This window comes from Pipra filicauda, unplaced genomic scaffold (assembly GCF_003945595.2).
Source record: "Pipra filicauda isolate LSUMZ 115617 unplaced genomic scaffold, ASM394559v2 scaffold33_size4404698_pilon, whole genome shotgun sequence".
Lineage (NCBI taxonomy): Eukaryota > Metazoa > Chordata > Aves > Passeriformes > Pipridae > Pipra > Pipra filicauda.
Window position 1 is genome coordinate 1,181,907 of NW_024104465.1, and position 24,654 is coordinate 1,206,560.

The 24,654-nt window shown below is 45.9% G+C and overlaps 2 protein-coding genes across 12 annotated transcripts in view; one reads left to right on the forward strand and one right to left on the reverse strand.

The window, feature by feature from the left end:
* Positions 1-546: 546 nt before the first annotated feature.
* EIF4ENIF1 (eukaryotic translation initiation factor 4E nuclear import factor 1) lies at positions 547-21,238 on the reverse strand. 7 transcript variants are annotated; one of them, XM_027714271.2, is made up of 19 exons: positions 21,191-21,238; positions 20,449-20,572; positions 17,139-17,212; positions 16,227-16,354; positions 15,427-15,707; positions 14,606-14,807; positions 13,368-13,543; positions 11,852-11,987; positions 11,344-11,523; positions 9,084-9,313; positions 7,846-7,917; positions 7,294-7,477; positions 6,793-6,872; positions 6,290-6,429; positions 6,043-6,127; positions 4,827-4,959; positions 3,361-3,705; positions 2,960-3,124; positions 1,764-2,435 (listed from the first exon to the last, which is right to left on the reverse strand). In XM_027714271.2, exons 2-19 carry the CDS (start codon positions 20,542-20,544, stop codon positions 2,209-2,211), a joined length of 2,934 nt encoding a protein of 977 aa, XP_027570072.1. In that variant the 5' UTR covers positions 20,545-20,572; positions 21,191-21,238; the 3' UTR covers positions 1,764-2,208. The 7 variants fall into 7 exon arrangements, with proteins under 7 accessions (XP_027570071.1, XP_027570068.1, XP_027570065.1 ...); XM_027714268.2 differs by lacking the exon at positions 21,191-21,238 and adding an exon at positions 21,014-21,086; XM_027714270.2 differs by lacking the exon at positions 21,191-21,238 and having other exon boundaries at positions 547-2,435; positions 3,361-3,423.
* A 94-nt stretch (positions 21,239-21,332) lies between these two features.
* SFI1 (SFI1 centrin binding protein) overlaps positions 21,333-24,654 on the forward strand; it is a 30,743-nt gene continuing 27,421 nt past the window's right edge. For 4 of the 5 annotated variants that reach the window (XM_039384167.1, XM_027714257.2, XM_039384168.1 and 1 more), the window contains exons 1-2: positions 21,341-21,437; positions 23,820-23,903. In XM_039384167.1, coding sequence (XP_039240101.1) covers positions 23,884-23,903 — 20 coding nt within the window. In that variant the 5' untranslated portion in view covers positions 21,341-21,437; positions 23,820-23,883. Of the gene's footprint in view, positions 21,438-23,819; positions 23,904-24,654 lie in introns of all 5 variants that reach the window. The other variant, XM_039384170.1, reaches the window with a different exon arrangement.

The following is a 24,654-nucleotide window of genomic DNA, read 5'->3' on the forward strand; positions in this document are numbered from 1 at the left end:
GGGGTGTTCACTAAGATGCATCAAAGATGCTCCCCCTCATGTTATTACACATCCAAGGAGAAATAAAGTGACTTCAGACACCCCCTCAAGCACTAAATCCTTACAGCAGTGCTTGCTACTCAGCCCGGTAAGGAAACATCCAAGCCTTGATTCTACTCCAAGCATTTCCAGCAGTAGTGTTTCTAGACTGCTGTGTGAGAAGTGCTCCAGGTGTGCTGGGGTTAGCACCCTTGAGGGAAGGAGCAGAAGAGGAGGATGTTATTCAGATTGTGAAGAAATAACTCTTTGTTTAGAGTTAGTTAGTTTTAAAAGTTCTTCCAGTACACTGAATCTCCCTCCTCACACTTGACCTAGACATTTAAATGCAGCAATTCCATTCTGTGTCTTCAGTGAGGCCAGTTACCTTCATCAAAGCAAGACTGTTCCTCCCCAGCCCTGGACTAATTGAGACTCTCTGAGATCAGCTCAAATCCTGGTTCCAGTTTACACACAAGAACAACATTTAAAAGTTAATCAATATACTGACATAATGTAGTACAAGAGCAGTTGATACAGACAGCTGGTAGAATCAACTTTATTTACAGAATGTTACTGGGAAAGTGTCAAGTTAAAAAAGTATGAAAACAGTCTTACAAGGACAAGCTGGTGATTGCATGTTTTACAGGGATTGCTTTGGGAACAACCACTAGAAATATGGGTGACCCCCAACAGCTTCCACGTTGGTGATTCAGCTTGCTATTTCCATAAACACTGTCTCTGCTGGACTGAAACAAACCCACCACAGCACTCTGCCAAGGCTTAGGATACAGACAAGTGATTTTTTTTTTTCCTGCTGCTGGTTTTGCTTTCAGTGAGACCTAAGAAAGAGCAAGTCTGTGAGAGTTCTGGTTTTGCTTCCACCTCTTTTAAAAAAAGAGCACAATGGCCTAAGCTAGATAGAGGACATGACAGCAGTACTAGACTCAACACAAGTGAGGGAGTGAAGTGAGGAACCATGCAGAAGGATGGAGGAGAACATTTAACTGTTCAGGAAAGTGAAACAGGCTTAAAAGGAACACAGTACTTTAAAAACCAAATATACACAGTAAGATCACAAAACTATCCCATCCTCCCCCTTTCAAGCCACAGAACAAGCCTCCAAAGGCAAGTTTCACAGTAATCGCATCACTGGATGCACACGGGACTGAGGACAGTGCTTGGGACTCCCTTCCAGAAACAGCACTGAAGGCAGCACAGGATATTCCACAGCCATGACTGAGGAGTTGAAGGGTGAGGATTCAAAGGCTCCATTTTGATGACCTTTAGTAACTGGCTTGAAAGATTAAAACAAGGAAAATACTGCAGCTAAACAAGGACCAGCACCAGCCCTCCTGAAAGAGCAATGACCAGTAGGTACCTACAGACTGAAGATCTGGCTTTATCATGACTGCACCAGGTCCCATCCTCAAGGCTGTCCAAAGACTAAATAAATCTCTCATTTGATGGCAAGAGTCACACACAGGGAATCAGACCTTTGTTACACAGACAGCAAGATGTGGACTGTTACTCTGACACTTGAGCTACACTGAGTGCACAGTACGTGACAAAAGATGTGAGAGAGACCTAGAGGAGATGAGCAGCAAGGAAAGGCAAAGCAACTTCATCCTGTTCACTCACACTTAGGATATGCAACTTTAATCTTAAAGAAAGTCCCACACGTACAATGGAGAAAGGTCCAAACCATAGGCACAACTAAAGCTCAACTGTTATCAGCTACTCTTATGTACAGCTGTATAGATTCAAAAAGGCTATTCTAGGTGTGTATGTACAAAAGATTGTTTATACACAAGTCTGTACAGAAGGGTCTATACATGTAGTTCTCTGCAGAAGGAATCTATAGCTGCTACCTCTACACTAGAGAATATCAGCACTTCATTCACATATCTTACAAAAACAAACAAAAAAAAAATAGACACTTCCAGGATTAAACTGGCTTTGTCTTGCATCTAAATTTCTTCAGGCTTCACTATCCAAGCCATAATGGATCCTTTAGTCTTGATGCAGACATGAGACCAGGACAGGTGCCATGTGCTTTAGTCTCTCGAAAAGAAATTTTGCACAGAGTACTAAAAATAAAAGCCCCAAAAAACAAACAAGAGGTGAAGTCCTGACTATGGACATTTTCATCCAGTCTAAAGAATCACAAGTGTTCCACCCAGTGGTCACTGATCACTGCCGGTATTCCAGTTCATCTACACTGATGACTTTGGATGGCATGGAAGGGAGAGGCTGCTGCAAGACATCTGAACCAAACCATTTTGCAAGGCCAATGGGAGAGCCACTCCTCTGGCTGGGGCGATGGTCGAGCTGTGTGTGCCCGTGAGATAATCCAGTCCGAGGCAGCACGTTCTGAGGGGTTGTTTGCACACCAGCAGGTGATCCCTGTGCTCCAGAGCCTGTGAAATGTAAAGCTATTAGAGGTGAAGTAATACCCAGCACAGATTTGCCCTTGAGCTATCGCCTGGTAAGGCATCAGAGCTGAACGTGGCTTTTACTCAACCTCTGAGCCCTGGGAAATCCAGGCACCATGTGTTTATTCTCATTAGTACTCCCATAAATGGCCTGACACTACCACTTCTGGACACAGTATCACGGAGGTTTGAGCTGGAAGACCAGGATCAAATAGCATTTCCCTGGAGATGGTGGGTGGCCTCTGTCCCAGCAGGGCTGAAAGCTGCACACAAGCTGCAAGAGGCAGAGCTGTCAGTGGCAACTCCTGTTCTGAAAGCAAGCGCTTCACTTGGGCTTCCTTCTGGCAGAGCCAAAGCTGCCTCACACCCACACAAGGTTAGTGATTATGAACAACTAAATCAGAGTAGTTCCTGCTAGCACAGTGCCCTCCAAGAGCCCAGCCAGCAGAGTACCTGGAGCAGGCTCCCAGTGTCCTACAGCTCCCACTGCTGGCTGTGCTCTGACCCACCTGATCGCTGTAGCTGCTGCTGCATCATGGCCAGCTGCAGAGGAGTCCCCGAGCGCGGGTTCAGGAGGTGATGGCTTGCTGTTGGTAGTGGGTAAAAAGGCTGGCCAAGCATGGGAGCAGATATTCCCTGCAAGTGAGACAGGTCCACTCCAGGAGGAAGCATACCTGTTGGATGTGAGCAAGAAAACTTCTTAGCTGATAAGCACAAGGAACTTAAAGCAAAACAAAACATATATATATATATATTCAGATGGGTCAGAATTTGTTGTCTGGTTTTACAGGTAAGTTCTGATGTAATAAACATTACTGGTAATATCAGTTTGTGCTGTTCCTAACACAAAGGTCAGTCTTAAAGAGAACATGCACTGACTTAAGGGGGGGGAAAAAAAAGCATGGATTACCTGCTTGCAGCAGAGGAAGGTGCTGCGGATGGACCCCCTGTGCCAGCATTCTCTGGACCAATCCTGGGTGCAGTTGGTGAGCAGGTCGTACAAGTGGTACATGGGGAACAAGGGGTACTTGATGAACAGGACGAAGGAAAGGGCCTCCTGGTACTGGGGAGGCCATTGTAGGAGTCTTCCTACCAGCTGATTTGGGCCTGTAGTCTTGCTCTTTGGTGCAACGATTTGCTTGGGTAAGAGGTGTGGAACATGCAGAGCGTTGCAGTGCAGGTAGTTTGGTACCTAAGGTGGGCAAAGTTCCTTGATCTGCATTCTCCACAGAACTAGACAGTAGGTTATCTGTAGCTAGAATTGAATACAACTATTACAGTCCACAGCTAGAGATTGCACCTAATGAAAATTAAAGCTAATGACTGGATTTGATAGTTAAGATTCCAGATCTAGCTGAACTGTACTCATATATATTTAATAGTGAGCATCTCTTTCCTGGATGCTTCTGGCCAAATTATTTCAAAAGAGTAATGAGAAGGAATATGTTCCACAGAAATCCCTTGACAGCAAGCTTAATTTAGACCAGAATCAGCACTAACTCCATCTTTAATTATTATTTTTCTTTTTTTTTTTCTAAGGAATTTGGAACTATCAGCATGGATGAGTCAGTGCCAAAGGTGACGAGAGGTACAAGGGATCCTCTCTAGACAAGATTATAATTTGGAGTTGCTCCAGAAATCTAGCCCAAAGGGGCTTTTCAGTTTAGATGTGTTTGGGGGTGAGCAGCAGCCTTCTATGTCTGCCACTGCTTAGCAAGATTTGGAACACTAAAGCACCTCAAGAAGCTACTTCCACAGACCATCCAGATCAGTTAGATAAGGCCTAAAATACCTTGGCATCAACTGCTACCAGTGGAGGTATTCCAGCTGGACTGCTAACAGGAACTGCAAGGTACCTCTGTATTACCAGCACTGAAGTACAATTATCCATTAGCCAGCCTGACTGGGTCAGGACACTGGTGTTGAGCATTTCCTTTTAATAGCCTCTTACATCAGTTTGGGTGACAAAATGCTTCCCTGATCTGCTGCACTTAAAGAGCTTAATTGGTCTCAGCTTTGGCTGTTCAGTTAGCATGTCTCAAGAGAACTCTTAAGTTTTCAATTACTGGTGCAGACTATGGAAGCATAATTGTTATTATGCTTGTTCATCAAGAAAAGGTACCAACAAACAGTTATGGTCTTAGTGTCACTGTTGCCCACAAACTGACAAACCCAACACTGCCAGAAGACTGCAGTTGGAAGTGTATCCCCTCTACAGCTCTAGGCCCTCCTCTCATTATAGGCTCACTCACTTCTACACCCTCATCTCCGTGAATCAGGAATGTCTAAAGGTAGCCTGGGTGTATTATGTGCTGAAGCCATTTGATTCTATTCCAAATCCCATTTGCTTGTGATATTTTAAAGCCATTACAATACCTTCATTTGGTCTCTGATTTTCATCTTTCACATCACTGATTTTCATTTTCCCAGAAACTGGCTCCTCTTTGCTCTTCTCCTTGCTCTCGTACATCTTGCGAATCACCGAGGTAGGTGTGAAGGAAGGAGACAGCTGCAGAGGACACAGGGAGATGCAGTGCTTTACCCAGTGCTCATTATCCAGGCCACACTATCTCACTTGTGGGTGGACACCAATTCTAGCATATCCTGTCCATTTAAAGCTCTTTTCAATCAGCCATGGTGTGCCCATGATTTTACTTCACTTCATAGCTTTATTCTCTAGTTTAAGCACTTCTCCTTAGCTTTTGCAGAAGTCCAATGCCAAACCCAGCAGCTGTTCTCAAAGTCAAATGTACCTTAACAGGCTTGAAACAAAATAGCTGAGCTGTATTTAAAGTTACAGCTGTTTCCTCTTTGCTATTGGTTCAGAACAGCAGCTCCAGGGGAGTTCCTACAGAGCTGCTTTATCTGTATTAACTCAGGGCTGACTGAGCTGCAGAGAACTATTGCCTCATTCCTGTTTTCCCCCCATTCAAAGTCTCATAGCACCTGTGGAAGTCACTCATTGGAATACAAATAGAAGTACTTGTTTGATTTAGATAGTCTGTGTCAGTCCTGAGCTGCAAGTATGTGACTGATTCACTGGGAAAATTTAGATCAAAGCAACATTCTACACAGTGCTGAAGGCAGAGAGGCAGCAACTTGGCTTTGAGATTTTACTAATTTTCAAAGTGACCCTGAAGCTCCCAGGTATTATTTCAATTATTTCAACCTACATTTAGTTCAGACACTGCATAACCAAAGATCAGTATTCTCTAAAGCAGCTAATGGCTTTCAGCACTTGTCTTCTCTAAAGCAGTTAATGGCTTTCAGCACTTGTCTTCTGAAAACTTAAGCACCAGCATACAAGGGTCTGAGTTTCCATAATCACCTTCATTTGGTTTCAGAAGACCAGGCCAAGGTAACATTAACAGTTTTAGCTAGGACAGTGGCCAGAAAGGCTGATTTTCAAGGAGCAGACATTCAGTTAAGCACAAAGTGTAACTCATTCTTGTATCGGTGGCCACTGATACAACATGAACCTGAGTAACTCCTCTATGGCCTCCCTTTCTCCCACTGATTGCCAGTGCTACAGTGCAGTTACTGCAGACACCTCTACAGCTTTCCCCACCCCCCCAGTCCACCAGGCACCGACCATGCTGGTAATGGAGGCTGCAGGGGCTGGAGAAGATGCATTCCCTCGGTGTCCTGGGGCGGGGGATTTCGTCACTCGCTGCTGCCTGTTAAGGGACAGGGAGTCGGTAAGAAGAGGCACAGAATGAAAGGCAGCACTGCCAAGAACCAGTGCAAGCCTGACTGGTGCAGATATCTAGTGAAAGACAATATTCACACTAAAAATCAATTACAAGTGTACCCCTTACATTTTGCAGTCAGATGCTCACCTGTTCCTGTAGCCATCTCTGCTTTTGTCCATTTGTGGTTTACCAAAGCCATGCTGGTAGAAGTTTGCTGCCTGTAGAGCCAAGTCGTGTGGGAGTGTAAGTCCCTCTAATGCAGCTTGCTGTATCTCCAAGGGACTCATCTGAAGCAGAATTGCATAAAAAACAAATCAAAGCCTGGATTTGGTGGTGTTTTATTTAAGATACTGAAGACTGACTGCTATAGCTACTAATGTCTTCACAAAGTGTCTGCCAACAGCCTCTTTTATTGACAGGCAATAGAAGCTTCAAAAAAATCTTGTACTTGAGGTACTCTAAGATGGGTCAAATTGCAATGATGTTTTGAGACTCTATTAAATTAGACTTTGCATCCTCACACTCAGAGTAAACTTCAGCATAAACATCTGAATGCAACAGCTGAGTGTTTCCAAAGGTTAGTTCTAGACCAGACACCATAAAAAAAAAAAAAGATGAATCTACATTAAGCAAAAAGCTTGTCATCTGACCTGTGCTGCAACTGGGCTCATGGGCTTCCTTACACCTGGGAATGGATCACCAAGCAATTGCTGAGAACCTTGTCCAAAACCTAAAGAAGATTTAACAGTTGCATTTAAAAGAACTAACAGTTTCTTCCAATACATACAGTATATATCCTGATGTAAAACAATTCTACATGAACTAAGGATTCCCTGTGAAGACTCTCAGCTCACCCCTTATTTCCACACAGAGCTTTATCTCTTCCTTGTCACTGGGCCAGAGAGCTACAAAGGAGGCTACTGATGGTGTTTTGCAATACAAATGGCCAAACAGTCCTTGAAAATGAGACTCTTACCCAGTAGCTGGGCACGTTATCCCACAGCAGAACTCACTGCGAGCTCCGGCTGAACAACTCAACATTAGAGAGGCTGACCTAGCTGGCCACCAAGAGCCAGGAAGCTTTTACAGTTCTGTAAAACATTCCTTAAAACAAACCCAAGTAATAACAAGCCCTCTGCAGGCAGTCTCACCGAGGGGGGAGGATATCCTGTGGCGCAGGTAATCCGCGGAGGCGGCTCGCGTCGGGAACACGGCTGGAATGGGGGGAGAAGGGGCTCTTTGTGTCAGCAGAGAGGCTGCAGGTTCCAAACCACCCATCAGGCCACTCAAGACATTCGATGAAGCAGGTCTGGCAAGGGGTGGGCCAAGAAGTTCCTAAGAATAAGTAATGAAGAATGTTCAGATACGAGCAATTTGCACAAACAAGTCATTTTATTACACTACAGGCCACCCTATTTATAGCAAGTTAGAGACAAGAGGGACTTGTGCAACTTATACACCAATTCTGGTTTGCCCAGAATTAGGCACTTAACAGGCTTTTCATTTCCAAGTTGTAATTACAGGAAATATCAGGACAAGACACATTTCTAACTAAATTGCACTAGTGACTAGTTCTTTCTTCTCTACAGAATCACTTCTCACTACTGACCCCATAATTCCCTTAAATGTCTTCTTGTCAAATAACACTTGTTCTTCCACTGGGGATATGCTTTTAAGTATTCCCCTCCCCCCCAGTAAAATACCTGCAGAATATTCTTTGATAGAGGCTGGCCTGACATCTCTGGAGGTGACATTAAATGGCTTTCAAGGCTCTGCTAAGAAAATGAAAACACTGTAAATTAGACATAGATACAATCAAACTCATTAAGAGACTATCCACATTTGTCTCAATGACAGAAATAATTTCACCTGTTCTGTTAGAACAGTAGTTTATGCATCAGCCAAATAAAATTCCAGCAAAGTGAAGGGCTGAGCTGGCTCACAGATCTTCCCTAGCTAAGAAAAAATGCCTTGTGCTGGATTGTATCCAGGTAGTTCCCTGTGCCTCCTTCAAGTTTGGGTCAAATACATCGATTTATATAATTGTGTAACCTGGAGATAGAACATTCAGCCAGTGGTTAACTGAAAACATGCACAAACCAAAAAATGTTTGTATATTAGAGAAATTATTTAAGATGTTCTTCTGTGCACCCAAATAGCACATCAATGCAAAGAGACAGTCAGAAATGAAAGTCTTGATTTAAGTCTGAAATCAGTCTGCAAATTCTTCACAGGGCAAATTTACATTTTTCACTATCTTTTAGTGAAGCGAGATGAGCCTAGAAGTCCTTGGGTGTAGTCTGGCAGGAAAAACAAACATGTGAGACTTCCTCAGTTGTTAGAAGCATGTTATGGTGCCAGCAGTGGTTGCTGATAGCTTCTGGGGAAACACAGTTTTGGCAGTTAGTGGCAGGATGAAATTTCATCCTACAATCTCATAGCCTAAACTTTAGTATCATCTGTTGTTTAACATTAATCTTCCAGCTAACAAGCATTCATTTCAGTTTTATCTTAGTACAAGTCATGTTAAAAGCCAAGTTTAAAATGTTAGACTGTGCACTGACATAGCTGTATTAAAACAAAGTCACTAAAAACATCTGAGCTCCAGGTTAAGTGTTGGCTGTACCCACACCACAAGCATTTTAACAGAGGTAGCAATTATTAGACTTCTCATATAGCTTTAGAGTTCTGGGGTTTTCAGAAACTTCACTTGAAATCAATCCTGTGACTTCTGAACTGGAAACCCCTCACTTTGAATTACTTTGGCTGGGGAAAAGAGACCAAAGCATCTCTCAGTTTCCCCTCCAAACAACATTCTAAATGCAAGCCTGTATTTAATATCACACTGCTCATGGATCACAGGTTATCAGAGGGGCTGTGCAAGGGGTTCCCTGATCAGAACCCAGGAGTTAATCCCCAGAGCCAGGGCTCTGCTACTCACATTGACTTTGGGCTGGGAGGGCAGGGTCCCGCTGGCCTTCATGCTGCTCACTAGTTTGTTAAACGCCGTCATGTCTCCGTCCTTCTTCATCTGTCTGGAGCCAGTGGCATTCAATGCTTCCTCCATCTGCTCAGCCATAAAGGGAGTGGCAATTTTCCCCTCCTGATCCACTTTCAGGCCTTTTAGCCCAGCTTCAACTTCTTCCACTGAAAGCACGACTCCTGAATGTGCTGAGAAATACAGAAGAAATACTGGTAAACCACGATTCTGTTCTCAAGTGAGCTAGTAGTTCTTGTGCAGGTGTTCAATACAAGCTGGTTGAAAACGAGAAACAGCCAAAACCTTGTTTTCTGATCCTCTTCCCAGCTGTCAAACCATGACTGACCTGTGTTTAGACTAATTCTAATATCCAAATTCAGAGAACTGACATGCACAACTACTGGCACGTGAGACTGCCCAAGAGCCAGTTCAGGTTTCAGCTGCTAAGTTCTCCCTACCTTTCATTTATCCTACAAGACATGCAGTTGACAACTTTGCCTGCATTTAATAGAGAATATTAGTGTGACAACTGAATTAATTCTTTTCCAGTTAGGAAAGCTGCATTTATTCCAGGAGACCAGATGGCCTTCCAATCACAGTGCAAGCCATGTCAAGTTGCTTGAAGCCATCATGAGTAGAAGGAATACATACCTGGAAAATCTAGATACTTTGGACAGTCAGTTAACACACTTAACCTGATGTGTTTAAAGTTTGAAGCAGATTTTTTGCTCAGAAATTAAAGCCTCTATAGAAAGATTCCACTGGCATAAGCAGAATAAGGTACAAGTGTTATTAGCAGTATTTTTTTTCCTGTGTGTGCATATGTACATATATAAATACCTACTGGTGCCCAACATCAAGGCTAAACATGCCTTATGGACCAGCTAACACACATCACAAGGTATGACACCTTAAGAGAAAAGAAAAGAGACAGGAGCATGCCATGGGTTGCTGTAGCAGGATGTTGGCCCAAAGAAAAAAGAGATTTACTGGAAATTCGGGCAAGAAGGTGGAGAAAAGAAACAATGATGCAGACATGCAGCATGGAACATGAGCAAATATGATGCTGGTGGGCCTGAAAGCTCCACATCACTCCAAGAACTGTACAGCATTTTATGGGAATACAGAACCTGCATCAGGTACTTCTGAGTGAATGGAAGCTTCCCCACAAACTTTTGTTCCTTCGTCCTTGGTTTGTGAGGATCAAAGTTGAAAAAGTTTTTAGTAGGAAAGTCAGATTAAGCAGAACACAGAAAAGACTTGTAGCTCTATTTAAGTCAAATTAAGAAAGTTCTCCACATGTTAGCCAACGCTCCCTGCTGGATGCTTAGGAACATTTGCAGTACTTGGATGCTTTCCTTCCTTGCTGCTTCACACAAATCAGAGCACCTTTGTTCAGTCCAGTTTACGTGGCAACACATGCTGCTTGCCAAAGAGAAACCAATTTGGAATTAGACCTCGAGATTTCCAAGAACACATGCATTTTGTACCCTCTGTGCATGCTATGGGCCCAAACATGCAAATCCCTAACCAGGAGGTGGCCCTTGAATGTTAAAGTCAGGCCTGAACTCTGTTTAGAACAGCTGATGCTGGCAAAAGTGAATTCCAACAGACTTAGTTCCCTGGAACCCTGTGATTCCAGCCAAGATTTCTCTTATTGTGCTGTGCTGTACCTTTATGTTATTTAATTAATGCCTCAAACAGTACAGACCACTGTGCTTCAAGTGGCAGCAAGTCTTGGCAAGTTCAAGTTTACAGTATGCACTTAAAAAAAATAACATCCTCAAGCCACTGTTCAGCTTCTTAGACACTGACACTTAATGGATCAACATGATTACAGATGCTTCCAAGGATGACTTACACTGTCAGTTTTTGGTAAAGCCAGAGGTTAAATGCCACAGTTTCAGAGCTGACATTACCAGCCTCCAGTATGAAAAACTTATGCAAATGCCATACACAAAGCTGGAAACTCAGATCAGGGCTTGCATCATCTTATGATTGTTACTGGCCAGAAAAACAGTCTGATAGTCCTGGTGTCATCCTGGGATAGGATGAAAAGAATCAAGGATGATATGGACACAGAGCTGTTGAATACTGGGTTTCAGGAAATCTATAACTCTGCCTACTCCTGGATGTGGCAGGTGAGGTTTCCAGAACACCAAGCCTCTTGCTGTGAGACACTGCAGCACAAGAACTTGACAATAGCTGAAGAGGCACTTACTGCTCTCTCTAAGCTTTTCCTTGTTGGCTGAAAGACTTGAGAGAAGAGGTTTTAAGTCCACTTTGGCTTTCTGTAGCATTTCTAGGATGTCCACTTTGTTTTCAGAGTGGTCTTCCAATGGAATGGGAGCAAAGTAGTTTCCAGAGTTCTGGCCAGGGGAGAGAATGGCTTGCTCTAGACCTGAAACAGCAAAACCAGGAGCACTGCGACATCAGTTCACCAACCCAATGGCTCAAGATGAACATACACTGGTAACCAACCTCAACACGGCACTGAAAAGTTATGGCTCACACTCTTTGCCTGGAAAGTCATCAGGAAGCATTGACAAGAACATTTATAAAAAGAGGACTTACAGCTGCTTTACTGTAAGAGCTTCCAAAAGAATGTCAAGTGCTTAAACTGTGGGAGAATTCGCTGTCCTGACACTTTATCTGCCATGTCCTTATTGAATGAGTAAGAAAGAATGTGGAAGGAGGCTCCCTGAGCCTGCATTGTCCTGGAGCCTTACCTGCCAGCCTCTCCAGCTCCTCATGGGGGGTGGATCTCAAGCTGCTTGACCGACTTCCAGAATGACTGGGATTAGAAAACCACCTGCTGAACCTGCTGGCAGACACTGTACCTTCCCCCAGCACATCCTCTATCAGCTGGTTAGGGGAGGAAAAACAAAGGGAAAAAAAATCTTAACGGAAGCAAGGTCAGCAACATCTCTGAAAAGCTTTACTGTGCAACCAGGATTCTTCTGCTACAGACAACTAGATGCTGCTCTCAGAGTTTCAAAGCTTTGAACTGCTTTTTTCCTTCCAAAATGGCACCATTTGTATATTCAGTTACAATAACCCAGCGTACATGTCTTATTGACAGCAAATATTTGCTCAGAGTAAAACTGTAACTGAAACAGCACAGAGCCCCCAAAGACCATGAAATACAACATTCTAAAGTGGAAGTGTAAAAAGAAAACCCCAACAAGTATTCAAAAAAACAGTGCATTATAAAATGTAATTCAAAGTAAATGTTTTTATATCTTGCAAGATTAAAGCAGTTAAAGCCTGGTCAATAGGCACAAGATGAGTTTCAACATGCAGCATGTTTACTTTTAGACAGAAGAAGAGCAGCTTCCTCCTATCAGAGAAGTTGTTTTGTCTGAAACAAGTGTCCCAGCACAGTTTACAACAACAAAAGCAAGACAGTATTGATCCCCTTGGTTTTGATTGTTTGACTCCAACACATTAGAAGAATTAAGACAAGTAATGTACAAACCTATAGTAACACTTGTCACAGACATATCACCATCACAAAGAAACTCACTTTTTTGACAAATTATAACATCTGCCCATCTGTCTCATCAGCAGCTATTTTGACTTGGGAATTCCCTGCTTTTGAAAGGAGTCACCATCTTGCAGGTATGCTGAAAATCAGATTGTCAAGTCTAAAGACACATCATCTACATAATTCTACAGGGAGAACAAACTCTCCTCCAATGTACTTGTCAAATTACTGCCACCATATGATGAATCTTTGCTGACACAAACCCTTTCAGAACATTACTGGTATTGGTAACAGTGCAGCCAGGTCCCCCAGACAGTATTCACCTGGGATCTCCAGGCTCACTGCCTTCCAGGAAGCCTCTCCAGAAGATCTGTTTGCTGCAATTCCCAGGCTTATATGGAAAAGGTTGTTCTCAACTATACTAAATCTGTACAGTGAATCTTCTCTGAAGATATCTTAAATACTTCCAAAGAAGATCCATTCAGGATGACAATTTTGAGTCTTCAAGTAGTGATCAAAAGAAAGGAAAAACAGTCAGCTAGCTTGCCTCAAACACTTTCTTTGGAGATGGATCCACTGCCAGGGATAACACTTTGGCAGTGACATCCTAACACTCCAAAGCTACATCTCTGCAAATTCATTGTAGACTCACACACTGCACAAAGCAACTTTCACAAGCAACAGGTTTTAGCTTTCACAGAATGCAGCAGAAGCAGTAAAAATGCTTCTCATGAATACAGCCAGTCTTAAAAACTCACCGAAGCCAGGCCAGGAACACTTTTATCCAAGTTAAAGAACTCATTGAAGTCAAACTCTCCTGGAGCTGGTTCTTGTAAAGCAGCTTCTCTAGGAACTTCTTGATCTGCTGGAGTTTCATTGGCAAGGACAGTCTGCACTTCATCCTCTTCTACCACTCCACCATTGCATTCTATCCCTTAAAAAGAAAACCAAGTGGCTGCTGAATCACTGAACTCAACTATTTCCTGTGGGAACAGTGCCCAACAGCCAATGCATTTGCCCAGGGATTAGAAGCACAGGACCAAAGTACCCCACCCCCCCGTGGTATCTCATCAGTTATACTGTGCTGGCTGCCTTCTGCTGCACACCACACCCCCTAGCACAGAGCTCCCAGCCTGTTATGTAGACTATCCAGCTCAAGAAAATAAGAATTGCCTGTGAACTGTGCATTAACAACTGCCCCCTGCTCAACCCAGGGAGCACACACACATCAGATGTGCTGCCACACCAAGCACACACAGCTGCTCCTGGTTTTCCATCAAGAATCCTCTGGAAGCTCCTGCCTTCTTGACTCAGGTTCTTAATGTTTAAGCACGTGACAAATATTGCTCCTCCTACTCCACCAGGAGTAAGGCACCTCTTGCTTTAAAGACTTCTCAACAAGCTGGTGCAGGTGCTGCAAAAAAGCTGTGACATGACTACAAACCTCCTGTGCTTGGAACTGGCACTACAGTTCAGTGACACCCCAGGTGCAGCTGTTTATTCACTCATGTTGTCCACCTGCAGAATTTCTAGCACTAAAAAGTCATCTTCCCTCTTGCCATACTGCAGCTTCTTCAGTGGTAATAATCACTGCAGACTTGGAAGTCCAATGAATGCACACAAATTCAAGTCTCCATATTCAGTTCACAGCTACATTCCTGGCAGCTGTATGCCCAAATCTGTGTTGCTAATGTTAGTATTACTATAAGGAAAAAATGTTTCAAGTTCCTCAGAGCATTAGCTTAATTTAAACCAAGGCTTTAGCACCCAGCAAGATATAGAAGCGAACAGGACCTTTTTAATAACCTATCAACTCCTGCTATCATTCAACATCCATACAAGGTTTTTTCCCAGCCTCTCAACCCTGCCTTTGTTTGGAAAAAAATTAGTATTTTACCATCCAATTGATCTTTTAGACTGTAAATACCTTTACAATGCCCTCTCTATCCAGGAACATGCCACAGTGGCAGACAAAGCCCTGGTGAATGTCCATTACCTTCTTTCAGGGAGGCCGTGCGTCGCCTTGTACGTTTTCTCCCTTTGTGATCTTCCTCCAAAATTTTATCATCAAAGCCTGTGAGCTCAATGGTTTCAGACTGACTCGTAGGACCAGCAGAGAACCACTCAGGCTCCTCTTCAGTGTAAGAGTCATTCCTCCTTCGCTCCCCAAAGACACGTTTGCTGTCACCAAACTCCCTCTGAAGCGGGATATTAACAATGTTAACCATAAAAAGCTGCTTCATAAGATTCCTCCTTCACTTCCAAAGCAAATGACCACTTTTGAGGGGGTTTTTAAGGTTTATACACACTCCCTGTATGCTCAGTAAACTTTTAAATTTTAAACTTCACAGCCAAATTTCTGCTTCATTGCACCACAGGTGCCTCTATAAACTCAGATCCTAACATGTAGGTTTAGTGGTTCTTTCTTCTTAAAAACAGAAAATATTTAAAAGAAGCCTGAAAGCACAGAAAGCTTCCATTCACTGAGGTTAAAAACAATACTCAGTGACAACTGCTAGGTTAAGAACTACAAATGAACTGAGACTTTTGAGTATCTTGCTGGTAAGTCAACCACAGGCAAGGTTTGTAAGATAAACAGTATTAGATGCATCCCAGTTGAGCTAGCTGAAGGGATGTAACTAAGTTTTTGAAGCACCAAGTGCTCCCCCTTTACACCACAAAGGTGATTTTAAGAAGAAACGGCCTCCTGTCACAGGACACTGACCTGCTGTGTGCACTCATCTGCCCCCGGTGCTTTCAGTGCAAAGTGCCCCAAAACTCAGATTTAACAAGCAAACAGGAACAGAAAGCACAAACCCTGAAGCGTTTGTCCTTGTAGTCCCTGTCACGGTCTCGGTCTCTTCCATCCCTGGAATCCCCACCCCGATGGTCTTTGTCAAAGTTCCGGGAGGAGATGATTCTCCCGCTGCCGATCCTGCGGCCCCCGATCACCCGGACCCCGTCACTGTCCTTTTCCAGGGGGCTCCCCGCCCGCCGGGAGCTCACGGAGGCAGTCACGTGACAGCCACCCCCAAAGCTTCGCCTCTGGGGACTCAAGACCACGTCCAAGTCATCTTCTTTCACTCGCTCCCTTGGGTCTGCAAGTCAAAGACCACACAAAAAGCAGTACATTTAAAGTGCTAGTAAAGACAAGGCAGTTGTCTGCTCCACAGCCTTGCTGCTATCCCAGGGCTTTTCGAAGGACAACACTCATGGTTTATTTTGGGAAGCTAACCTGGCCGAGATCACAGGAAGAGCAAAGAATTTACAGCTGGATATTGAGGAATCACTGTGGTCTCCTCAGAAGTACCTGCTTTGCCACTATAGATCTTCTAAGTACTCAGCCTTGAGTTGTAGGGAAAGAGTGCCCTGCACTTGCACTACCTCCTATATGGCAACAGTGGGAAAACCGACTGCTGCCCAGGTTTGTTCTTAGCTAAGTTACCAGAAAACCAACTACAGTCTAGTTACAGCAACCAAGACTTCCCTGACACTTATTCTATGCAGTCAATCAATTTTCAGAAATATTTTATAGAGTCTTCTTTGTGTTACCCCAAAGGAAAGGTTTTGCCAACAGCCCAGGCTCAGTTGGGATCTCGTGCTGTAAGAACACTCACCTACTATCCTACGCATAAGAGAAGTCCGATCTGAATCCAAATCTTTTTTAAAGCTTTCCACTGGTGAAGTTCTTCCTGAAGTCGGATATAAAGATGCATGCCACTTCTCTGGATCCCAGACACCATCACTGTGGAAACAGAATTGCAGGATTGTTTGCTACCCTGTAGTCTAATACATAATTCATGGTGCTGCTGCTGCAAACCCAGAATTCACTGGTCAGCAACCTGTACAAGTGAAACATCTTTCACACTCAACTTCTCAATCTTTGCCTTACTCTGGTTTACTACCTCAGACGTGGTATTTGCATCCCTCCTGTAACAGTAAGGAAGTATAATACCCACCATCAGGTTATAAAGAGTAGTTATTGGTGAAGTTTATCTGGTACACTGAGAAACAGCTCAAGAAGATCATAAGCTGCTGCTCTTAAGCATTCAGGTAATTTTATTTCCTTCTCACACTTACTACTACAATAAATTAATCTGAATAGTAAACAAACTGCTGCTTAGCAAACCTAAAAACGCAACCAAGAACACTCACCTTCATTTTTAAATGAAATAATCATGGGAGAGTAATCCACCAAGCAAGGCAGCTCATTACAACCTGACCCAGTCTGTGCTACACAGCCATCTACACTGCAGGTAGTTTTTCCTGCAAGTCTATCAGACTCGTGTTGTGCGAAGTTATAACATGAGATCCAGCAGAAAGTAATCTCTGAACAAAGCACAAAAGCCCTGGCCAGAGCACTGAACCTTTTCTAGTGGATTAGTACTTCTGAAAACTGTCATACACTGAACTCTGTAGCACCTACATCTCCCATCAACATAAGAGCACCTCTTAGCTAAGAGTTTCTTGCAATTTAAACTTTTATTTTGAGAGAAGTGTATATAGCCTTTGTATAATTAAGAAAATACCTGTCATATTTTTCAGAAAGACAAGAAGGTCTCTTCTTAGAGTAGGGACGCTCTTTAATATCAAGCAGTTCCTCCTAGAAAAAGAAATAAATCAAGACATTAGTTCCAGTTCTCATCCAGACAACATTTAAGTGACTCAAACTGTCTATTCCAGACTGCCTGTTCAACGCAGTGTTGCAACTGGACAACCCCAGTTTCACAACATGTTGTTTCATATTCTGTGAATTACTGCAGTGAAAGTTTCTGTTTCAGTTCTCTTTCAGTGGCCACTGACCAAACACTTATTTGGAGCACTGATCCTTACTAGGTCAGGTTCAGTCCTTGGGAACACTCCCAGGCTGTTCACACCATATATGTTTACATATTCACTTCCCTGGACAGCTCAGCTTATAAGCAAGACAGGCATCACAGACACTGGAGCTGCTGAGCTCTCAAGGAGGAATCAAAATTGCTGTGTTTAATGTTCAGCAGGTAAAAAAGCATTGCCACAATACCAGTTCACTGGAAATTCCAGACAAACTCGCCATTTCTGACCATCACCAATTCCAAGATTACCGGAATGTATCTTGTACAATTACCCATTCCACTCAACACCAAATCAATGCTGAAAGATGACTTGTTTTCCCACTTTGTACCAGCTTTCAAACAGTCTTTGGTTTACCATGGCACACCCTGAGTCAGTCGTTTGACTGGCAATCAATCCAGAGTTTGCTACACTTGAAAAGAATTATTATTGATGTGATCATCAGTGCTTTAAATCATCATTAACTTGGCTGCAATCAAGATCCACATTTCTAATTAGACTTACTCCTTCTCCCTAGATTAAGTTCCCTCAATCTGCCTTCCCTCCCAGCTGTACTGAACTGATTCACAACTGTGCAGAAATCAGTAGCAGCTGGAAGGATAAAGAAATCCTAACAGCAGACACATCAGCCAAACTGAAGGAAATCTCTTTACCTTTTCCCCCCAAGAATACAACATCCTCTAGAGCTTTTACATCATTATCCCCATGTGATTAAAATCAGTTCATTAACTATGCGAGCTTGATACTTGAAAGTTTCCAGATGGCAGTTTGGCAGCTGGATAAAACCTACATATACACATTCAAGCATCATCTTGTACCAGCCTTCAGCAAAAAGAGCTCCATTAAAGGGAGGAACACTGCCCTCCCTGCCCACAAGCTTCCCAAAATAAACCTCAATCTGTGAGTAACATCAGTGCTGTAATACTATCACAGCCTGGTGCAGATACTACAAGTATTAACAGCCCTGTCCATCACCACATCGGGAATGGGCTGTTCCTCTGGCCACGAGAGGGAGTCCACAGGCTCTCAATCACATCCTATCACAATCCTTCATTCAAGTGAGGAAAATTTGAATTGTTTCTTGGCTTTTGCTCATTAGCTGTGCACTCGTGGAGCAACAGCTTCCCACGAGCTAGAAAAGACAAGGCTTGGACTACCCAGAGTGGTGCAGCAGTCCACTCCTGGAACAGAGGAGATGAAGGCTGGCACTTCCAGAGTGTGGTGTTGGTGGGTTCTTGTTTAATTCACACACTAGTATGTTTAAGTAGGTGGGTGAAAAGAATGTTTAACTGTTAGTAAACAGTTTTAATCAAACATCTGAGAACTACTCACAGTATGAGCCAATTGTTTTCCTACTGGCAGTAAGTGAATATAAACCACTAAAGGAAATCAGTCCCCTTTCCAAATCAGCAGCACAAAACAGTGCTCCCAAAACAGTGTCCCCTCAATCCCTAATTAGTAGGAAACTGGAACATCTGAAAATGCCTTACAATACTGATTACATGAGCACCTTAAACCAGCTATATTTAACCTGTTACACGTAAAAGAACCATAATATGAGGAAAGATATTTCAACACAGGCTGATTTCTGATATTTCTTGATTTAGACTCCTTGGAAACCAACAGGTAAACAAGACTAGACACCTTCTGGCACTAGTTCTGCAACTTCATCCTGATCAGAAACGACAGGTACTGAATTAACAAAACTGATGCTAAAAATACATTGGTTTCAGTGCACAGCCACCACTAGCACCAGCTGAATGCTGCCCAAAAAGCAGGATTTGAAGCTACATTCAGTTACTACTCTTGAGAGGAACTGGGCAGGACAGAACAAGTATAGATACCACTTTTTCAACAGGGAAAGTTTAAAAACAGCTCCTCTCCTTCACTTAAACTGAATAGCAAGGCCTGAAGAAAAGTATACTTTACATCCTCAAAGGTTAAGTGCCCATCTTCTCTAAGAAGTTCGAGAATCAGAAAGCCATGCCATTCCCATGAAGTTTTGCCAGTTCTGAAGTACGTGGTTTATTGTTGATGTCTAGTTAAAATAAGCCAGAGCTCCACTATCTCAACAGAACAGGGCCACAATGATAATTTTTTTTTTCTTTTAAAAAACAACCTACCAGGAAACCAACAGCTCTGAATTCCTCAAGTAAGATAACAGTCAGCAACAGTAAACTGTCTCACCCTGTTCCACACTTCAGGCCATTTGCTGTAAAGTATCTTAACAGATTTCCACAAAGCAATGACCACCTGTTCCCACAGCTTGCAGCCACAGGAAAACCAGCCCCCATTACAGACTCTTTCCAAAGGCAGTTTTCAACAGTGGTACCAGAACCCCAAACAAGATTTGAGCCCTAAACATAGTACATCAAACTTACTCAGTACTGAAATAATCTTTAACTGCGAGTTATTTAGTCATTGTTCTTCCACTCACACACATATTTAGGTACCACAGTTAAACAAAAGCACCCGTGCTCAAGTTTTAACACTAAGCACTGGTTGGAGTCATAACTGCTTAAGCTTCCAGTGGCCAAATATGAACAATTCTAAGGTTACAGAAGGCATCCAGTAAACATGTTAGAGCTCCTGATAAGATCTCGTGTGCTACACCTTCCTAGGAAGTGGCACCTACTGCAAGGAAACATTTTGGTCAACCTCTTAAAGGAACTCTGCTGAAAGCAGAACTAGAACTGTGAAGTTCAAGTGCTTGAGAGAGCTGGTAGAACAACATACTCCAGTCTCTACCATTACCTCAGCACATGCTTTGGGGTGCTCAGATATTGAAATGAGGTGGTGGGAATCAAGAAGTATCTCGAGGACAGGATTGCACAGCGACATCACATTTAACAAGCTGCTCGTTTTACACCACCTTGCAAATCCTAATCCAGGCAAAGGCTTTTCAGCTTTCACCTCACTGCTTCCCTCTTACAGAACCTCCACCTCCCACTCTACTTCTGTGGCCAAGAGCTCCACACACAACTCAGGGAGGAAAGGGGAGCTGACCTTAGTGTAACGATGTGGGTATTTGGTTGGGATTCTGTTCAGCTCCAGGAAAGCATCGCCATTTTCCGTTTCTGTTACACCTCCTCTTTTATCCATGGTTACTTCAAAGCCTTTGACCACGGAGCTAATTAAAACAAAACCAAGCCGTCAGATTTGGACCCCTGCGGTTCTGGAGGGAGCGTTTTCCCTCCAGCCCGAGCCAGTTCGGCACTCGGGCACCGCAGGGAAGCGCCGGGCTCCCCAAGAGCGCCCGTTCCTGGCCGGTACCGCCCCCCGCCCCGTCCCGGCGGCTCCGGCTGGAGGGTCCGACCCGCTCCCGCAGCCCGGCCTGGGAGCTCCAACACCGCAAACCCCGCTCCGGGGGCACGGCCGGGCCGCGGGGCCGCCGGACCCGCCTCCCCACCCGCCTCCCGGGCCCCGCCGGGCTCGGGCTCCGCTCGCCCCGCGGCGCGGGGGCAGCGCGGCCCAGGCGCCGTCCCGAGGCACGGGAGCCGCGCGGGAGTTGGGCGGCGGCGGCAGCGGGGCAGGTGACTCAGCGGATCCCCGCCCGCCCGCCCGCACTCACCGGCGGGCGTCCCGCGCCGCTCCGCTCCGCTCCAGGCCTCACCGCCGCCCGCGGCGCTTCCTGCTCCGGCCGCCGGCCCCGCTCCGCCGCCCGCCCGCCCGGTCCCCGCTGAGGGGCCGCGCGCGCCGCGGGTCGGCCCCGACGCCCCCCCCCCGCACAGCCCCGGCCCCCGCGTACCCCGCGCGCCGCTCCCGCTCCGCCCGGCGCCGCCTCCGCTCAGCCGCCGTAGCCGGGGCCTCGCGCCACCCGCCCCGCACCCATTTAACGCCCCGCGCGCAGGCGCGGCGCGCGCGCGCGCGGCCCGGGGGCTCCCCCGCCCGGCGCCTGAGAGGGGAGCGGGCGGGGAGGGCCGCGGCCCCCACAGGGAGCCCCCGCCGCGGGCCGCCCGCGGCACCGGCGTCTCACCTCGCGAGCGGCGCGGCGGGTGAGGAGTGACGCGGGGCGCGGCGAGGGCCCGCAGGCAGTCTGGGCGGGCAGCCCTGCGGGGCGGGCGGCCGGCGGGGCGCGGGGAGAGCCATGTGCGGAGCGGCGGCACCGGACGGGCCCCGATCCCGTCCCGGTGCCTGTCCCCGATCCCGTCCCGGTCCCCCTCAGGAGCGCGGGAAGCGGCGGCGGGGCGCGCGCGGCCCCTCACGGCCATGGCGGGCGGGCGGTGACAGCGCGCTCGGCGGGCGCTCCCCTCTCTCCGCGCGGGCTCGGGGGGTTCCCCGGCACTGCCCTGACGTCCCACCGTGCCCGCGGGTGACAGGGCCGGCCTGGCCGAGCCCGCACTGCTGCCCAGCCCGCCCCGGCCCCCCGCGCCACAGCCGTGTGAGCGCAGCGCCCCGGTGCTCCCAGCCGGTGCTCCCAACCAGCTGTTACCCGACCCTGCCGGGTGCGGGTCTGGCATTCCCGGGGGACAGCGGGACGGAGGGTGATGCAGTGAGCGTGGCAGCTGCTTCGGAGACACCGGACAAAGCCTTTCGTGGTTGGCAGTGATGACCAGACGTTGTTCTCGACATGACTTTTAGGAATTTAGTGAGCGAGATTGCCGGCTCCGTGTGCCCGCGGCTCTGCCCTCAGCATTCCCATCCCTGCGGCCACAGGAGCCCAGCGGGGACCCGGAGCTTCCAAACACCTTGGGCAGAGAGGGCTATGTAGGACCAAGGAATTTCTTGTAGGATCTGGTGAATAAAGTGTTTTCTTCCCGGATCTTTAATGAAAGTTGAATGCCAGCATTAAAAGCTGTAAAGAATGAGACAGAAACAAACAAGAAGTAGCTATTTCTCACTTTTCTTCTTCCACGACAAAGTGGTGCATTATAAATGAGACAGCACTGCAACAATTGCCTAGTCTCCCCGGGCCAGCTTGCTTTCCAAACAAACACACGGCGAGACTCGATGGCAACCAGCAGGCCGCCAGTCTGTGGCTCAGTGGTTGTTACGAGGTGCTGTGGCTTTGAGAGGCCCTGATCCGTGTTGTGTTCCGCTATTCACGTGGCTGTTATGAGCTGAATCGCTGCTCTGTTGGCTCCCAAAGGCACACCTGCCGCGGGTGCTGGACACTGGACGCTCCCAGCAGGAAAGCCCGCTGGCACAGAAATGTCAGGACACTGTTTTTCCCTCACGAGTCCGAGCGGCAGCTTCCCCTGCCCGTGCTCGGTGTATCCCGGGCGCTCCGGGGCCGTTCGCGCCCCGCCCGCCGCCAGGGGGCGCTGCGGCGGCGCCGCCCGGCTGAGGGCGGGGAGCGCCCGCCCCTCACGGCGGGGCCGCCTCAGGCTCCTCCCGCTCCTCCCGCTCCTCCCGCTCCTCCCGCTCCTCCCGCTCCTCCCGCTCCTGTACCCCTTGGAGGCGGCTCCGTTGGGACGGGTGGAGCTTCTTCTGCTGCCCGTTGGCTCCGTGTGCCCGGTCCTGCTCCGCTCGCCCCGCGGTCCGTAGCGCTCTCAGCGGGGTGGGAGGCGGGAGTTCCGCCCTCGGCCCCAAGCCCCTCACGGCGGGGCTGCGGAGTGTGGGTGTCGAGTGTTCGGCACAAAAATTCGGGGTATAATTATCTGCTGAAAGGAATTTCGTGCAGAAAAACCGCGGAAAAATTTTGTGGGTTTTTTTTGTTTTGTTTTGTTTTGTTTTTGTTGGTTGGTTGGTTGTTTTGGTGTTGGTTTGTTTGTTGTATGTTTTTGTTTGTTTTGGGAGTTTTAGGTTTTGTTTGTTTTGGTTTGGGTTCTGTTTGGCTTTCTTTCTGTCACGCCTTAAGCCAGGCTTATAGAAATACCCCCTTGAGATCTCACACTTACAAGGAGATGCCTGTCCATAAGTCCCGGTGCTTTCCCAGCCTCTGACTCCCCGTGAGGCCTTTGGAAGGCACAGGGTTCTGTGCACACAGAATTTCTCCCTGGAGTTCATTGTTTTCTTCATTTCTGTGTGCTTACGAAGGAGAGAAGCTTAGTGTTAAAAAAAAAAAGTGAAAAGGAATTTGGTTAGCTCCTGATTGTGTCACCCTTGCTTATTAATTTGTTTTTAAATAGGGGAACATAACTTAGAGTCATCCTTTTGTAGCACCTTTCTAGCACAGCTTCGTTGTAGGTAGGCACAGTTGTTGCCTTAGGATTCAAATGGTTGTAACTTCCTTACCATTAGATTTTGTCAGCACATCTCAGGGCATCAAGGGTAGGACACAAACACTTTTCATGTTGAACAGTTGGAATTGCATTGTGCTGTTTGTGTGCAGGTCACCTGAGTGGAATTCATGTCTTTAAGATACTGCATTTAGCACAGATCCATTTGATGGATTCATTACAAGTAACAGGCACCAATTTATGCTTTGTCCAAAGCTGAGAGACAGCACAGCAGAACAGAGAGTGAATTTGTGCACTGCAGGCTTGGAACTACAGCGAAATGGAGAAAGTCAGGAGCAGGTAAGCAGTAAGAAGAAGCTACCATGTTAAAAGACCTCAGCTGTAATTTATTTTTATTTTTAAATTATGGCATCTTCGGCTTTCCATGGGACAGAAGAAAGTTCAGTTATTCTCATAGGAGGCCTTAGTGGTCTCTATGGAATGCTTGCCTAAAAGCAAAATGAAATGAAATGAACAACAAACACCCCACTCCCAAACCCATCATGGAACACAACTTTATGGGGGTTTAAATTATCATAACATTTAAACATAAAAATAATGTTCTTGACTGGAACACATTTGAACATACTTGTTGGCTCAACAACAGATTAATCTGTGGTGTCAGCTCTCTTATTCTTCCCATGCTTTCATTTTCTAACTTCACAAGGGAGAAATGATCCATCTTTGACTCTTATTTTACATAGTTGCCATAACTTCTCATGGATGTAGGCTGTCATCACTAAATATGTGCAGCACGTACAATGTTTCAAATTTAGGAAAAACGTTAGATTTTCACATTCCTGAGACTTCAATAGAAAACTTCTGCCTGTTTTACCCAAGCTTGACATTTTTGACTCCTTTGTGTGACGTTGCCATCGCGTACGGTCAGATCAGGTTTGCCTTTGGAGCAGATGAAACAGTTTTCAAGGGAGTTGGCCCTAATAGGTGTGCAGGAACCTTGTGCATATTTAGCTGAACTTCTGGGACTTGCATTGTTCCCATCACTCTGTGAAACCACCATTTTTTTCTGGCTGCAGCCGTGTTTTCCCCA